Source organism: Danio aesculapii, chromosome 20 (genome assembly GCF_903798145.1).
Source record: "Danio aesculapii chromosome 20, fDanAes4.1, whole genome shotgun sequence".
Classification (NCBI taxonomy): domain Eukaryota; kingdom Metazoa; phylum Chordata; class Actinopteri; order Cypriniformes; family Danionidae; genus Danio; species Danio aesculapii.
This window is the reverse complement of record NC_079454.1, coordinates 54,105,436-54,122,194: the sequence shown is the minus strand read 5'-3', so window position 1 is coordinate 54,122,194 and position 16,759 is coordinate 54,105,436. Positions and strand designations below refer to the sequence as shown.

The window sequence follows — 16,759 nt, the reverse complement described above, 5'->3', positions numbered from 1 at the left end:
TTCACACCTGGCCCGGACAGCCCTCAATAGAGCACCCCCACATAACGCCACAAGGAACAAGGTTGAATGCCTTCTCCTAGTCCACAAAACAAATGTAGACTGATTGGGCATACGATGTCCACCACAGGTTTATAGATTGCAGCCACGACAAGCACCACAGGCCTTACAGCCACAGCTCTTTACGTCTGCATTAACAATGGAATAGGAAAACATGGACCACTCTGTATCAATGTCTTTAGCCTCCCTCAGGATCTGGTCAAAAAAATTCCAGAGGTTGAAAATCTCTGACATATGATTCTGCCAAGCGTTCCCAGTGGACGCTCAGAATATGTTAGGGTCTGACAGGTCTGTCAGGGGGTCCAACAACCCACCAGGTAGTGATCAGTTCTGTCCTTCTCTTAAACCGAGTTTTAAAGACATATGGTCGGAGGTCCGATGAAACAAAGTCGTTCAATGACCTTGGTTCTAGGGTGTCCTGGTGCCATGTGCACTGATGGAGACACATAAGCTCAAGCATGGTGTTCGTTAATGACAAACTGTGACTAGCACAGATGTCCAACAACAAAACACCAGGTCAGTTTCAGATCAGGAAGGCCATTTCTCCCAGTCATGCCTCTACAAGTATCACTTTTGTTACGTGAGCTTTATGTGAGCTTACGTGAGTCCCCTGTTAGAAAAACACAGTCCTTAGTCAGAGCATCTTCTAGCATCCCTCCCAAGAACTGTGTGTTTGGCCCATAAGCACAAATGACAGTGAAAGACCTAACCCTGACCCAAAGGTGCAGAGAGGTGACCCTCACGTTCACCAGGGAAAACTCCAACACATGGTTGCTGACTTGGGAATCTAAAAGCAAGCGTACACCAGACCACCGCCTCTCCCAGAGTAGAAGAAAGTTCAGTGCTTCTCAACATGTTGAGTTCCAGAGATCAAAGTGTGCATGGAGGTGAGCCCGATTATCTCCAGTTGATACTGTTCAACCTCCCATACAAGCTCAGGCTCCTTTCCTCCCAGTGAGGTAGCATTCCATTTACAAAGAACCAGTTTCCATGCCTGACAATCGGGTCATTGTGGTCCTGACCACCGCCTGTCCCACAATTCACCAGCCCCCTTACAGATGGTCCTACTTCCCTCCTCCTTTGATCCTTGGATAAAAGATTTAGTTGGATAAAGTGCTACCAGGCACTTGCACAAGAGCCCTAAACCCAGGCCTTTTGATTTTGTTTGACTCATATATTAAGCAGAGCATGAAAAATGACTAACTTACGTCAATATAACTAACATGAGCGACTTGCTCGTGCAGGGCTTTTTCTAGCCATGTAAAATTAGTGAGAGATGAAAGATTTGTTGGACTATATAGATGTTAGTCAATTTTTAGGTCCTGTACGGGAGCAAAGTTCCTTGATTATTACGAAGGATAGTATCATAGCTCTTAGCTAAATAGCATATAACTACAGAATATAACATACATAACTACAGAAGGGCCAAGCTTTAAATAGGAAAATAATTGAAATTCTTTTGACATTTTTGAGCAAGATGCTAATGGTCTAGTCTGATTCAATAATCTATGCTAAGCTGAATGTGCTCCCGTCAAGACTCTGAGATTGGCTAAATCGATTAAAAAATGCTAAAACTCAACAGTCTAACTCTAAAAGTACTGTAAAATAAACCCATTTCCAAAAAAGTGGAGTGTTGCTTTAAATGGTATTTTTTTTTACCTTCAACCTGTAGGCAGAGATGCTCAACAGGACTTGTTCCAGTGACTTTGACCTTAGCAGAATAACTGGAGTGTGCAGCAGGATCTCTATTAGCAGACACAGCTGTGTCTAGATCATAGAAGTTGCTGCGTAGTTTTCCAGATACTTCTGCCAGTTGAAAAGGATGCAGAGACAGCGTCACACTCTCAGGAAAGGAGACCTCTGGAAGCAGCATGTACTCTAGGTCAGGATCCGCTATGAACAGATCTGTGCTGAGGGTTGTGGGAAATTTCAGATCTCTCATGGATTTTCCACCGAGCGGCAAAGGAAGAGTGATGGTATAGTATGACTGGCCAAAGTGATATTTAACAGCAGCTTCTCTGTTTAAAACAATAAAAACAAGTAATAGACATTTTTACAAGTAACTCTGGGTTAGGATTGGAAAAATGTGTATTATAAAAATAATGTGTATTACATGCATGATCCCAACAAGCATTTTTTGTATTTAAAGTCTGCATGAAGCAGAAGTTGCTGAGACTTGTATTTCAGTATGTTAATGTACTTCCAACTAAAACAGTATATTGAGTAGAGACGGGGCTTTCTTCTGTGCGTTATTTCCTTACAGTAAACTAAGCAACAAACTGGCGTCATCAGAGAAGGAGCCAATGCACATGCACAAGCAGATGCACAGACTTTGATTGAAGATTACCAAATCTAACATTTTATTCAAACATTTTTTACATTTAATAAACATAAAAATTGTACTTGTGGATTTGTATGATAAATCATTACTTTGCTACAGCAATCCATATGTAACATTAAAAAAATGATAACATTTATTCTATATTTTAAGAAAGAAAGGTCTGAACCCGTTTTAAATATTATGAAAAAAACGTTTGTGGTGCCGCACCAACTATAACACACATCCTGGTTTCTTGCTGCAGTTTATTACAATTGTTTTTAGAGGTTAAATTAAAATCAAATAGCACCATAATAAATAACTTGACGTCTAATATTGTGAAAAGTATGAAAAAATATGGTTCACATTGCTTAATCCAGTGGTTCTTCAACTTTTTTCACCAAGTACCACCTCAGAAAAATATTGTCTGTCCAAGTACCACCATAATAACCGGTGTTGAAATACAGTAACCTAGTAGGCCTAATTGACCCTTCACTAAGCCACACCCAAAAACCGCCACCCACCAATTATGGCTTAGCAACCGTAGCTACGCGCAGGGGCTCTGTCAAGCTTTCGATTGAGAGAAACAAGCCAAATAGTTGTGCATATGGATTGTGCAAATCTGATACCCGGTATCCGGTTTGGACCAGGTGGTGGAATTTTTTCCCTTTTCAAAACCTAAAACCCAAGAGTAGAGATGCCAGTGTGGATCAAGCTCTGTGAGGGGCGCTAAAGGAGCGGAGATAAGTTGGTTTTGTTTTGATATTCCTGACACAGTCAGTGATAGACCGACAGCAATAACTCACACACCTCTTACCCTAAACAGATCTAAACTGTGTTTCCTACAGAAATACAAAGCAGGTTATGTTTCACCGCTGTCTTTTTCTTTTTTTTTCCCGCTCGATATTATGAGCACTGCTCCGTTTAAGCCCTCGCATCAGTAGTCATACTAATAGCAGTCATATTTCCATCTGTTTCAAGCTACGATATTTGAAATTACATATCAACAGAACAAAACAGAGATATGATCACAATCTGAGCATTTGCGATCAATATACTTCACCCGCAGCTGTTCTTCAGTCATTTATTACTCTCGTGCCCATGTCAAGAGCTACAATTCACCGATGTTTTCGTCAGTGTTTTGGAGATTTAGTCATTGGTGATGATGTTATAGCGAGTTACTGTATTTTATATTTGGTGTCTGATTAATATTTGCACGTAGGGAAAATCTATTTGTTCACTTCTGCTATTTATACTTTGAATTGCATTTCAAATTATTTATTTCTTCCACTTAACTGCAAATTAGAATAGAAACTGGATAAAGAGCTAACAAATATACTGACAGGTAAAGGTACTGTACATATAGGTCAATGATGCTAATATTTGGCACAATTTTGTCTTTCTGGCTGTTCTTTCTATGAATGAATTATGTAGATGCTTTGTCCATGCCTCGCCGGTTATTCATTCATTCATTCATTTTCTTTTCGGGTTAGTCCCTTTATCAATCCGGGGTTGCCACAGTGGAATGAACCGCCAACTCATCCAGCATTTCTTTTACGCAGCGGATGCCATTCCAGCCGCAACCCATCACTGGGAAACACATACACTCATACACTGCGGACAATTTAGCCTACCCAATTCACCTGTACCGCATGTCTTTGGACTGTGGGGGAAACCGGAGCACCCGGTGGAAACCCACACAAACCCAGGGAGAACATGCAAACTCCACACAGAAACACCAACTGACCTAGCCAAGGCTCGAACCAGCGACCTTCTTGCTGTGAGGCGACAGCACTACCTACTGCACCACTGTGTTGCCGCCTCGCCGGTTAGTAACTCTATTTTTCATTGCACAACAATTAATCTATCAGGCTTTTTGGCTAAAATAGAGAAATCACGGTTTAATTAGTTATTATTAGATTATTTTAAATCTCACCTCTTCTGCTGTGCATGAACTAAGCCGTTGAATGGTCAGCGTATGAGGTGGCTAGGCTAACTTAGCTTCAATTTTGATTCAAATTTCTAATCGGTTGCTTATTATGTGGTGAATATACCCCTGTAATGCATACTGCTGTCCTTTTTTTGTCTGGCTTTCTCGGATATCTCACCTGTTCGCCAAAAATGACTAATTATATCCCTGGCAATGTCTGACACTGGCGCATACATGTTGTATTAGACGAGCCAGGCATGAAAGCTTGACAGGCGTAGCAACAGTAACTAAGGAGGGCGGGGCTTAGCGAAGGCTCAGTTAAGCAGCTACAAGATTAATTACTATTATTAAGATTATTTATTATTGTCAGCCACTTTAAACATTATAAATAGTTTGAACATTAACTGTGCTTGCAGACAAAAAAAACTTAAGCGTTTAAATTAAAATGTGCTTTTAAAAGTTAATTAAAAATGGCTCTGTTCTCAAAAAGTAAAAGTAAAAAGAAAACTGCTGTACCTGTAAAGTATTAATGTATAGTAGATATATTCATCAAAACCTGGAAATGATGCGTGGACCTGATAAATATAGGCTATATGTCACACACACACACACACACACACACACACACACACACACACACACACACACACACACACACACACACACACACACACACACATACATGCATACATATATATATATATATATATACACACAATATTTTTTTATACATTTTGAAATATAAGCTGCATGTACATATGACATATGTCTTTGAAATCTAAGCATTAACTTTTTATTTTATGATTTGGAATGACATATTTAAATTAGAAATTAGCTCTGCTGCACATGAATTACAGTAGGCCCATCCGCCGGATCAGGAACCTCTGAAATCTGATCCGGCACCTCATTTTACCAATCCCCCTTCTTACCCGCCCTCCTCCCCTGTCCGCTGTTCACTTTCACTTTCCTCCTCGACTCCCCAACCCTCTTCCTTTTGTCCGCGATAACCAACCCCCGCCCCGGCTCTTAACTTACGTCCGCGACACCCCTCCGCCATCCAACGCCCGCTATAAGTTTGAGTCTATAATCTGTGTCTCACGCCAATTGAATCACATCCAATATAATTCGCTTAAATCGGAGGTAGCAAACTAAACCGAAAGCTGCTTTACAAAACAAATAGCTGTATATAATGAAAACACACATCATTTTAAACAACTACGAGCACACATTTAACACGTGTAATAATTATATTACCAATGATGCAGCATGGAGAAACTGATGAGTTTGCAGAAACTGAAATGCCAACACAACAGGACTGATCTGCAGAAGGGCTTCTCCAGCGCGTGGATCTGCTCCGCAAGCGCCGCGCGCCTCTTTCTCTGCCCCAAGCATCTGATGACGCGAAGCACTAAAGTAAACATTCTAAGCACACCGCTGTACGCTTCAGGGAACAGCCAATGTTGTCTGATCTCACGAGTCTCGGTGTTATCGTTTGCATCTAAGGGTTAAAAGTGTGTTTATTTTATTCTTGTTTTATTCAGCGATTCTTCCGCGTACCACTAGAGAGAAGCCTGCGTACCACAGTTTGAGAACCACTGGCTTAAACCACAGAGTAACAGAGGTTTCTTTATATTGTCATTAATAGAAAGTACATGGTTGGTACTGAACCTTCAACAACTTCAACAAGTGCCTTCTTTAAAAGCAGACCAAGCTAAAACTGTGCTCCAAAGTGTTTAAGATAGCCAAACATTTAAGTTGAACATGTAAGTTTTCGCATTTCTGTTCAAAGAGTCGAACCATCAGGGGTTTAACACAAAATTGCTTGGTGGGATGTTCTTCAAATTGCAGTACTTACACATTTAGGAAGAGTTTTTCAGGAAGAGTGATATCAAGTGTGGCAGGAACTCCTGAAAACTGCACATAGAGATATCAATAAGTACATTTATATTCATTTTTCATTGATTTAAACTAAATATTAACCAGAAATAATTAACGATTGATCCCCCTGAAGGACGTCAATACAGAGATCTGCTCTATTAATGGTGGATAATAGTTTTCACTGATCTGTACTTTTAATAATAATATTAATACTTTAAAATTAAGTTCAGTCTTTTATCATCATCCATTTATCATCTAGGAGTGCAAACTTGTCACAGATTTATACATTAATCTATACTAGCATTATAAATATTAAATCTCAAATGTAGCTCAATGTTTATTTTATTGATCAAAAATACCCCATCAGAGGTTGCTGTAGGTCATAATCCACATCCCTCAAAACACCTAAACATATTTGATTAATTTCACAGTGATGGGTTGCAGATGGAAGGGCATTTGCTGCATAAAACATATGCTGGATAAGTTGGCGGTTCATTCCACTGTGGCGACCCCAGATTAATAAAGGTACTAAGCCCAAATATTAATGAATATTTGATTAATAATCTGAAACTACTCAAAAAAGTACAGTGTATAATTCACAAACTAATTACCTGATTCTCTTTAAAAGCTGATGACAAACTTTTTCTTACCGCAGCTAATTTTGACATGATTTCACGGACCTTCATCTTATTTTGGCCCATCTGGCGGTCAAGAAGTCTATTTATAATGGTATCAATAGCACTGATGATGGGAATGAGGGTCCGAATCTCAGAATTAACATGAGATTTAACTTCAGCCTCAATCTTCTCACTCTCTGTGACTGAAGAATCATCTGATAGGTTCAAAATCAAAATTATTCATTGAATAATTTGCTAAAATGTATTATTACAGTAATAATAGTTTGTTGACATACCATATGTTAGGATGAGTGTTTGAACAGAAGTCGTCCCGGGGAGTTTTAAGTCACTCTCAAGTTCTAATTTCCACTTTTCAGCATTTGTACATTTTGCAGAAACTGTATGATCAAGCTGAAGAGCGTCAATAAGCAGCTGCATTGAGGCAGTGTTCAGCTTTCTGTTTATCATGACTGTATTTATGGCCTCATAGGGTGTTCCTGTTGGGAATAGGGCAGAAAATATAGACAAAACCTGTTTATATAGAAGCAAATACTTAGCCATTATTTTAAAGGGTGAGGAATGAAGATTTCCTGATTACTTTAACTCTCGTCCAAGATGTTAATTTCTTTAGATTAGATTAGATTCAACTTTATTGTCATTACACATGTACAAGTACAAGGCAACGAAATGCAGTTTAGGTCTAACCAGCAGTGCAATAGCAGCAAGTGCAGGATACAGGTATAAGTTATAAAGTGCAGTTATAGAAAAACTATGGTGATATTTACAGATGGATGTACTATCAACATTATATACAGGTTGTGTTAGCTATGAACAGATTTACAATAAATGAATATATGTACAGGATGATATTAATAATCAGGAGTGGCAGATAGATAAACATAATTACAAATGTCCATGTGCAGTGGGTATGTCCAGTTCAGATAAGTGAATCAGTGCAATGTAGTGCAATGAATGTGCAAACTTTAAATGTGCAAATGTTAAATAGTGCAGTGATTGTGAGGAGTATAAGTTAGAGGAGTGTGGGGAGTGGAAATGGCAGGATTTATCTCCATATACTGAACTTCAGTGGTGCTTGGTGGTTTGAAATTTGAAATTTCCATTTTGACAATTGGTCATTTTCTTTTCAAAAATTAAAACATTATATCCGTTTTAACCACAAAACTTATCTGGCATCTAAAGCTTTTTTTTTTAAATCATTTTTATTAGGGTCAATAGTATAGTTGATTCTGATTGGTCAGAATATTAATAAGGTATGCTACTACAACTGATGAAATAACACAGATTCATCATGGTACAACAAATCATATTAAATTCAATAATTCATATTCAATTATTATTTTGGGTAAATAAGTACGTAGTTTAGTGTAGCTGCATTCAGCCATTTTGTTCTGCAATATTTACATTTACTTTAGCAGCTCAGATCAATGATTTGTGTCTAATAATTCAGTTTTGTGGCAAGCAGCCCTGTAATAATCAGGATAATGTACATCAAGCTGGTTGTTTGGGCGGCATGGTGGCTTAGTGGTTAGCACTGTGGCCTCACAGCAAGAAGGTCGCTGGTTCGAGTCTCGGCTGGGCCAGTTGGGATTTCTATGTGGAGATTTCATGTTCTCCCCGTGTTGGTGTGGGTTTCCTCTGGGTGCTCCGGTTCCTCCCACAGTCCAAACACATGCAGTATAGGGGAATTGATTAACTAAATTGGCCGTAGTGTATAAGTGTGTGTGAATGTGAGTGTGCATGGGTGTTTCCCAGTACTGGGTTGCAGCTGGAAGGGCATCCGCTGCGTAAAACATATGCTGGATAAGTTGACGGTTCATTCCACTGTGGTAACCCATGATTAATAAAGGAAGGAAGGAAAATGAATCAAGCTGGTTGTAATCACAGAATAAACCCTTCAGTCTTATACAACAGCTGCTGATGAACCTGTTTGTCTCTATTGTGTGATCACAACATCTGCCCGAATGTACTTTATCTCTAACATTTAGAGCTTCATTGAAGCTACATTGAAACTGCAATTTGGAAGTTCAATCCACTGTTTTCCTCCAAAAACTAAATTTTTGACGATTCTTTCAAAGAATCCACATCTTGCATGACAAATAGGTGAGTAAATTCTCAGTAAATGTTTATTCTGGAAATTCCTGAATCCTTTAAGTTGTCTTGTACCTTCAGCCTTTACACTAAAAGTGAGTTTATCTTCTGGATCCTCATATGTGTAGCCGATGGTGGCTGTATACTCTGTGGCTGTTCCAGATGGACGGATCTCAACAACAAATCTAAACAGATGCAGTGTGGATAAATGCTTCATATAAACAAATAATATAAATCATATGATTTAGATATCGGTATATGTATTATTATACAGATATCGGTATATAGATTATTATACAGATTATTTAGATATTGGTATATAGATTATTATTTAGATATCGGTATATAGATTATTATACAGATATCGGTATATAGATTATTATACAGATTATTTAGATATCGGTATATAGATTATTATACAGATATCGGTATATAGATTATTATACAGATATCAGTATAGATTATTATACAGATTATTTAGATATTGGTATATAGATTATTATTTAGATATCGGTATATAGATTACTATACAGATTATTTAGATATCGGTATATAGATTATTATACAGATATCAGTATAGATTATTATACAGATTATTTAAATATCGATATATAGATTATTATTTAGATATCGGTATATAGATTACTATACAGATTATTTAGATATCGGTATATAGATTATTATACAGATATCGGTATATAGATTACTATACAGATTACTGAAATATCGGTATATAGATTGTTATATAGATATCGGTATATAGATTATTATACAGATATCAGTATAGATTATTATACAGATTATTTAGTTATCGGTAAATAGATTATTATACAGATTATTTAGATATCGGTATATAGATTATTATTTAGATATCGGTATATAGATTATTATATAGAGATCGGTATAGATTATTATACAGATTATTTAGATATCGGTATATAGATTATTATTTAGATATCGGTATATAGATTACTATACAGATTATTTAGATATCGGTATATAGATTATTATACAGATATCGGTATAGATTATTATACAGATTATTTAGATATCGGTATATAGATTATTATTTAGATATCGGTATATAGATTACTATACAGATTATTTAGATATCGGTATATAGATTATTATACAGATATCGGTATAGATTATTATACAGATTATTTAAATATCGGTATATAGATTATTATTTAGATATCGGTATATAGATTACTATACAGATTATTTAGATATCGGTATATAGATTATTATACAGATATCGGTATATAGATTACTATACAGATTACTGAAATATCGGTATATAGATTGTTATATAGATATCGGTATATAGATTATTATACAGATATCAGTATAGATTATTATACAGATTATTTAGTTATCGGTAAATAGATTATTATACAGATTATTTAGATATCGGTATATAGATTATTATTTAGATATCGCTATATAGATTATTATACAGATTATTTAGATATTGGTAAATAGAATATTATACAGATTATTTAGTTATCGGTAAATAGATTATTATACAGATTATTTAGATATTGGTAAATAGATTATTATACAGATTATTTAGTTATCGGTAAATAGATTATTATACAGATTATTTAGATATCGGTATATAGATTATTATTTAGATATCGGTATATAGATTATTATACAGATTATTTAGATATTGGTAAATAGATTATTATACAGATATCAGTATAGATTATTATACAGATTATTTAGATATTGGTATACAGATTATTATACAGTTATCGGTATATAGATTATTATACAGATATCAGTATAGATTATTACACAGATTATTTAGATATCGGTATATAGATTACTATACAGATATCGGTATATAGATTATTATTTAGATATCGGTATATAGATTATTATACAGATATCAGTATATAGATTATTTCCATTACCTGCTGTCACCAGTGAGAGGAAAATAAGGAGCATTATCATTTAATGCTGCATCAGGATACTCTAGTGTTGTGCACCTCTTCAGTCCAGGAAAAACAGCAGTGCAGTCTTCCATAGTATACTGGACATTTGCAGAAATAGGCAGAATCTTCCCACCAACAACAGACACAAAGGAATTGCTAAATATGGGAAACAATAGCATTACTTAGGCAAAAAAAATCAGGACGCACTTGATTGAAAACGAAAACGACAAATATGCTAACAGTTCTAACAGGGTTGTGCTTATTCTCTTAATGAGTTCTGGGTGTGTTTTGAGCATAACGTGCATTAAACCAATTGGAGTCTCATCTCACATTCCCTTTAAGAGTCAGTTGTGTCACGCCATGGAGCATTTACTATTTACAAGGCGGATTTTGTAAGTGTAAAAACTGAACAGAGCATCTGCAGCAAGAGGATGAGGAACGAGCCTCCTCCATTCAGCCTCTTTACTTTCTCTTTACTTTACTTTTACTCTTTACTCCTTTACTTTGGTGGAGTAAGGAAACGGTGGAAACTCACGCCACTGAACGCATCCATTAACCAACATATTTAATCTTGTTTGATAAGCACAAAGATTTGCTTCAAAACAATTTCTAAAGTCAGTTCTAATTTCCAGCAAAGAAATAAATGAACAATAATAACAAAGTGTGGACAAAAAACGGAGTTATATCCAAACAGAGAAGTTATCTTACGTCACACTGATGATCTCAGTTGGCTCACGAGGAGCTGGAATGGAGAGTTTGAGCCATTTTTGGGTCCCAGAGATTTTGGCTCTGAGGCCGCTCTCAAGATAGATGTTAGTGTGCATCTCCAGTCCAGAGTGAACATAGTCAGGTAAATGAGTGCCAATCTCAGTCACCAACTCAACCCCAGCAGACAGCATGAACGCAAAGTCCCCCTGTAATCATGTAGTCATGTTTATTCATGCTAGCATAATTGTAGAAATGAATCATATTTAATCCCACTGGGGCTCACAATTGTGACTGAGTCTTTCTTATTATTTCTGAAAGTTCTAAAAGTGCGGTTGTCAGCTTCGGGCAAGGAATTCAACTATTAAATTAGAAAATAGATGTGTATGTGTCAGTGTCGCATGACAAGTTACATTTACATATGTCTTGCTTGCACATATAGAAGATGTAAAAGGTGACAGCTTATCATAGCTCACAGTTGACAGTTTTGAATATAAATGGGCAAAACAGACTAGGGATGTCCCGATACGATATTGATATCGGAAGTAGGTCCGATATAAGTCCAAAAAAACTATATCGGACTGCGTTAAAAATCTGCGATATAAGCAGTCTAAACTCCATTACAGCTATTCTTATTCAGCAGCGTCTAGAGCCAGCATGTGCAAAGCCCATGTGATCACAACACTGCTTGCTAGCAAAGTCCCTTTAAGATTTAACATGCTTCTCACACAAAGTTATGGTGTGTATTACGATAGAAATCTATAGTGGCGGTAGCACACGCTGACACTATCAGCAATGGCACATCTCTACTGGTTTATTTACTTCACGTCAAGCGATCTTTACATTGTATTGTATACGCTGCTAAGCAACGCAAGATCGTGAGATCGTGCGAGCCTCACTTAAAACGTTTACAATTCGGTCATGGCACATCGTGATGCATCCAGTGTGATACATAAGACTTACTTACTTACCTCAGCGGCCCGGTTCTGTGTGTGTGAGAAACTGAGAATACTCCGCTACAGACTCACATGCTCTGCTGCTGCAGACCCACAGAGACGCACTGGACACCTGTTCTGACTTTAGCTTTGAGAAGAGCGCGTGTACACGCTGAGGGAAAAAAAACTTTTACTAAATAGACTGATCATTATTTAGGGTGACAATACATCCTCTTTTTCCCGGACATGTCCTCTATTTGGGACTTAAAAATGCATGCAGCCAGGATTTCTAAATCACCTAACATGTCCCGGATTCTGCTTTCGTTTTCTATAGCTGCGTTTTTTGCAGCTATAGAAAGAGAGAGAAAGAGAAAGAGAAAGAAAGAGAGAGAGAGAGAGAGAGAGAGAGAGAAAGAGAGAGAGAGAGAGAGAGAGAGAGAGAGAGATCTTTGTTGTTTTAATTATCTGTTAAATAAGAATAAGTAATCATTGCGTTGCTGAGGGCCATTACAGTTTAAAAGAAAGAATAGTATTACTTTGGGGCAGGAGGAAAATTAAATTAGAGGCATTCCCATATTTAACTCTTCTTTAAAAAGCCCAGAAAGATTAAGTGCTCTGATAAACAGTGTCTGCTTTGCACATGAGTTTGCAGTTCTGTCTTTCTTCATTGTCGTACTTTCCCCATGCGGTCAGTAGGGTGGATCTGTGCAATATTTTATGCAAATAAAATGAATTTTGATAAATAAAATTATTATTAAAATGACATTATTTTATGTGCTGTGGAGAAAAGGTGTGTTTCAATCCAGCTACTGCCAGTATATTTATGTTAAAGATAATATGTGCAATATATATTATTATAAAATTAATAATGCTTTGTTAGGGAGTATTGGTACAGCCATAATCTTCTTATGATACAAACACAGATTAAACTGTTCTGGTCATGTAAATGTTTGTACTAACCATACTGCACATTTTTATTCATTTAACAATAACGTATAACAGTAACTCCCTATTTCTGCTGCCCAGTGTGACAGATATTTTCAGCTAGAAACCGGATCAAAAATCTGTGTGTGAAATTGAAACTTTGGATACTCAACATTTAGCAGTTGTTCAATTAACAATATCTTTTTTTTTTTTTTTAATAACTGAAGTGACCTTTAATTAGCATTTTGCACTTTAAAAATATATTTCTGTTTATTCAATTAAGATGTTTTTCTGGGTCTTAATATTCATTCTTTATTCTTTTTTATATATTCTTATGTAAAAGGTTCACATGTATGCAACCAATAGTTATTAAATATGTTTTTTTTTCCATACTTACTGTTGCTGACTTTGTTCTCAGTTTGATCTAGCCGCTCATACATTCCACTCAATGAAATAGGTAAAAGTAAAGTATTCATGATTTGAGCTGATTATTGTATTGGATTTGCAACGGTATCGGTTAGTACTGAAGGATGCAATATCGGTATCGTATCGGAAGTTAAAACGTTGTATCGGGACATCCCTGAAACAGGCAGTTAAGTAAAAGTGGCCATCGATCTTCTGTGGAGGCGGAGCTTATGCACCCTATTACATCATAGAGTGGAACATTTCAGATTCTGTGGTTTTGTCAGACAACCTTCAATATAAGCTGATTTTAGAGGAACCACGAAGTGTTTAGTTCTGAAACTTACAGGAAGTGTTTATCGTATCATGACTTATTACATGCAAAAAGATCAAGGACATTTTTGTTTGTCAGTTCATGGCCTCTTTAAAGATAATAATTAGCTGACAATAACACATGGATGAGTGAAGTGTGTTGGATTTACCATGCCTGGATTAAAGCTCAATCCTCCTTTGATTCCAGGAGTAAAGGTACCAGACAGAGCAACTCTCAGTGGAAATCCAGCACCAGTGGGCAGATAGAACTCATTATCCATAAAGATGTAGTGAAGGAAAAGCTCATTGTCGACACTTGAGAACAGTCTTTTGGTGAACTATATCAAAAATATAATTCTGATGATTTAATCCATCATGAAAGTTGCATATGTGCAGGTGGTAAAGTTGTACTCACGTCAGTGGGGATCATCTTAAGAAGACTGCCAATCATCTTGCCATCTTTTGCATCAAGATACCCAAGTTCAGCACCCAATAGCTTGAGGTATACCATAGCTTCAGGGGCATCTTGGGCCTTTAAGTCCTCAAAAAGCTTGTTGACATTGTCACTGATTTCTTTGACTATGTTCTGAGTCGCCTAAAGCACACAGAAGACTGATCTTGAAATCCTTCTATAAAAATGTATATCTATTTGCTAATATAATGAAATACCTGTCTCTTCTTCCTATAATTGTTCATAATTGGCAGCATGTTGTCCCAGACCTCATTTAGTTCAGCAGGCATCTTGTCAGTAGCATATAAAATGCTCTTCATGACAACGTCTGGGAAGAAACCATCTTCACCAAAGAGAGCCTCTACAATGGGCTCAAAGCCCTTACCCTCCATGCCAATCTAAAAAGCATGAATGAATGATAGTACATTCCTGCTCAAAATCATGAAGATAATCTTCAATAAATTGTCATTTTTAATGGACAACAGTAACATTTGATTTTGGTCAAAAACGTTTGTGAAAATTGTCTAAAACAATTGAACAATAACATTTCTTGTCTTAAGACAATTTTGATAAACTCTTTTGATCCACTTCAAATGTTGGCTACTGTATGTACCTCAATCAAGTCCATATCAAGTCCGAAAGCATTCAAGCTCATCTCCAGCATGACTTCCCTTGGCAGATTGTTGGGTGATTCAAAGATGAAATTTCCTTCCAAAGATCCAAGTCTATAGTGTCTAGAAAACTGAGTGGATTCCATTACCATTTCAATATCATTGCCCTGAAAGGCATTTTGAATATTCTGCCTCAAGCTGAAGAGAGAATTAAAAAAAAGATTAGGCTTTCTTCTGAAATTTAATTTAGAACCAACATTATAGAACTGTAGAGATAGGTCAATGCATTTTGAATCAATAGAGCAACATTTGCTGTTTTTAATCCAGACTAGAGTGACGTCCACTCTCAGAAACTAGTCTAGAGTGCCACCTGAGGTAACAAACTAGTCTGGAAAAACATCTGCTGTTAGAAACAATGCTCAGAATCAGTTCCAGAGAGAATCGCAGTGCATTTTAAAAATCTTAGTAATGATTAGAGGTGTGAACCTAAACTGGTCTCACGGTTCGGTTACGATTATCATGCCATCGATTCGGTTCAATTCAATATTTCGGTGCATCACGGTGCATTGACGATGCTTTCCATACAAAGTGTTGTATTTTGGGGGGTGGCTATAACAAGCTGTCTGTATAAACACACACACACACACACACAGCACCACACTGTCTCTCATTCACACACATACACAAACATAGAAAGCACCAAGCAAATACACACACATGCATGCACACACGCGCACTTGCTTGCTCGCTCGCTTGGGAGCGATATTGTGAGTCCGCCCACTCCTGTTAAAATTACACCAGAGTTACCAACTGCTTCCGTGCTTTTATTTGGAAATTTATTCCCGCGCCGCATGAAATCTGGTCAGGTCCCGCGACAATGCACAGGTACAACCGCGGGAATGCATACAGCCAAGAGGAAAAGAGAGAATAGGAAAAGTCACGCCAACAGCCGAGAGGAAAAGTTACGCCAGCAGGTGAAATGGGCCACAGTGAGAGAGAGAGAAATGGAGAACTTTCATTCCCTCAATCGCAGAGAAAAAGGGGCTTCTGCTGTAAGTGCCACTGAAAGACTGTCCAGAAAACACACACAGTGAAATTTTTAAGTAGTGTTGTAAATTCCCGCGCTCGCCTCCCTTGCGACAGAGCGCATATGAGGTAAATGACGTCAGTACATAATAACCGGTTATGATTATTACTGAACTGATACCGAATTGTCCGCATCTGCATCGCGGTGCACCGAAGAAACAATTAATTTTGACACCCCTAATAATGATCTGTGAATCCCAATGCATTGATTTTATCATCACAGACCTAATACATTATTGTTTACTATTTTATACTTCAGGGTCTCTGGCGCTGTAGAGGCCATGATGCTGCTGATATGAGAGATAATAAAGCTCTTGGCCTCATGATTTTCCTCAATTTCGAGAGCTGCTGCCAACTGAGCAAGTTCAGCAGGCGTAGGGTTCTTCATCAAGATGAGGTAAGCAGCGACACGCTTCTGTACGGATGCGGCTCTGTCCAGAACAGCATGCATGAGCACTTCTCTTTCCTGTAGGATGGATTAA

General features: G+C 37.2%; 1 protein-coding gene across 1 annotated transcript in view; it reads right to left on the bottom strand.

Annotated features, from left to right (window-relative positions):
- apobb.2 (apolipoprotein Bb, tandem duplicate 2) overlaps window positions 1-16,759 on the bottom strand; it is a 33,408-nt gene that overhangs the window by 7,582 nt on the left and 9,067 nt on the right. The window contains exons 11-22 of the mRNA XM_056481126.1: window positions 16,532-16,743; window positions 15,194-15,389; window positions 14,799-14,978; window positions 14,545-14,724; window positions 14,300-14,467; window positions 11,560-11,765; window positions 10,831-11,007; window positions 8,984-9,093; window positions 7,096-7,296; window positions 6,833-7,014; window positions 6,160-6,218; window positions 1,717-2,075 (exon numbers count right to left, since the gene is read on the bottom strand). Coding sequence (XP_056337101.1) covers window positions 1,717-2,075; window positions 6,160-6,218; window positions 6,833-7,014; window positions 7,096-7,296; window positions 8,984-9,093; window positions 10,831-11,007; window positions 11,560-11,765; window positions 14,300-14,467; window positions 14,545-14,724; window positions 14,799-14,978; window positions 15,194-15,389; window positions 16,532-16,743 — 2,230 coding nt within the window. The remainder of the gene's footprint in view (window positions 1-1,716; window positions 2,076-6,159; window positions 6,219-6,832; window positions 7,015-7,095; window positions 7,297-8,983; window positions 9,094-10,830; window positions 11,008-11,559; window positions 11,766-14,299; window positions 14,468-14,544; window positions 14,725-14,798; window positions 14,979-15,193; window positions 15,390-16,531; window positions 16,744-16,759) is intronic.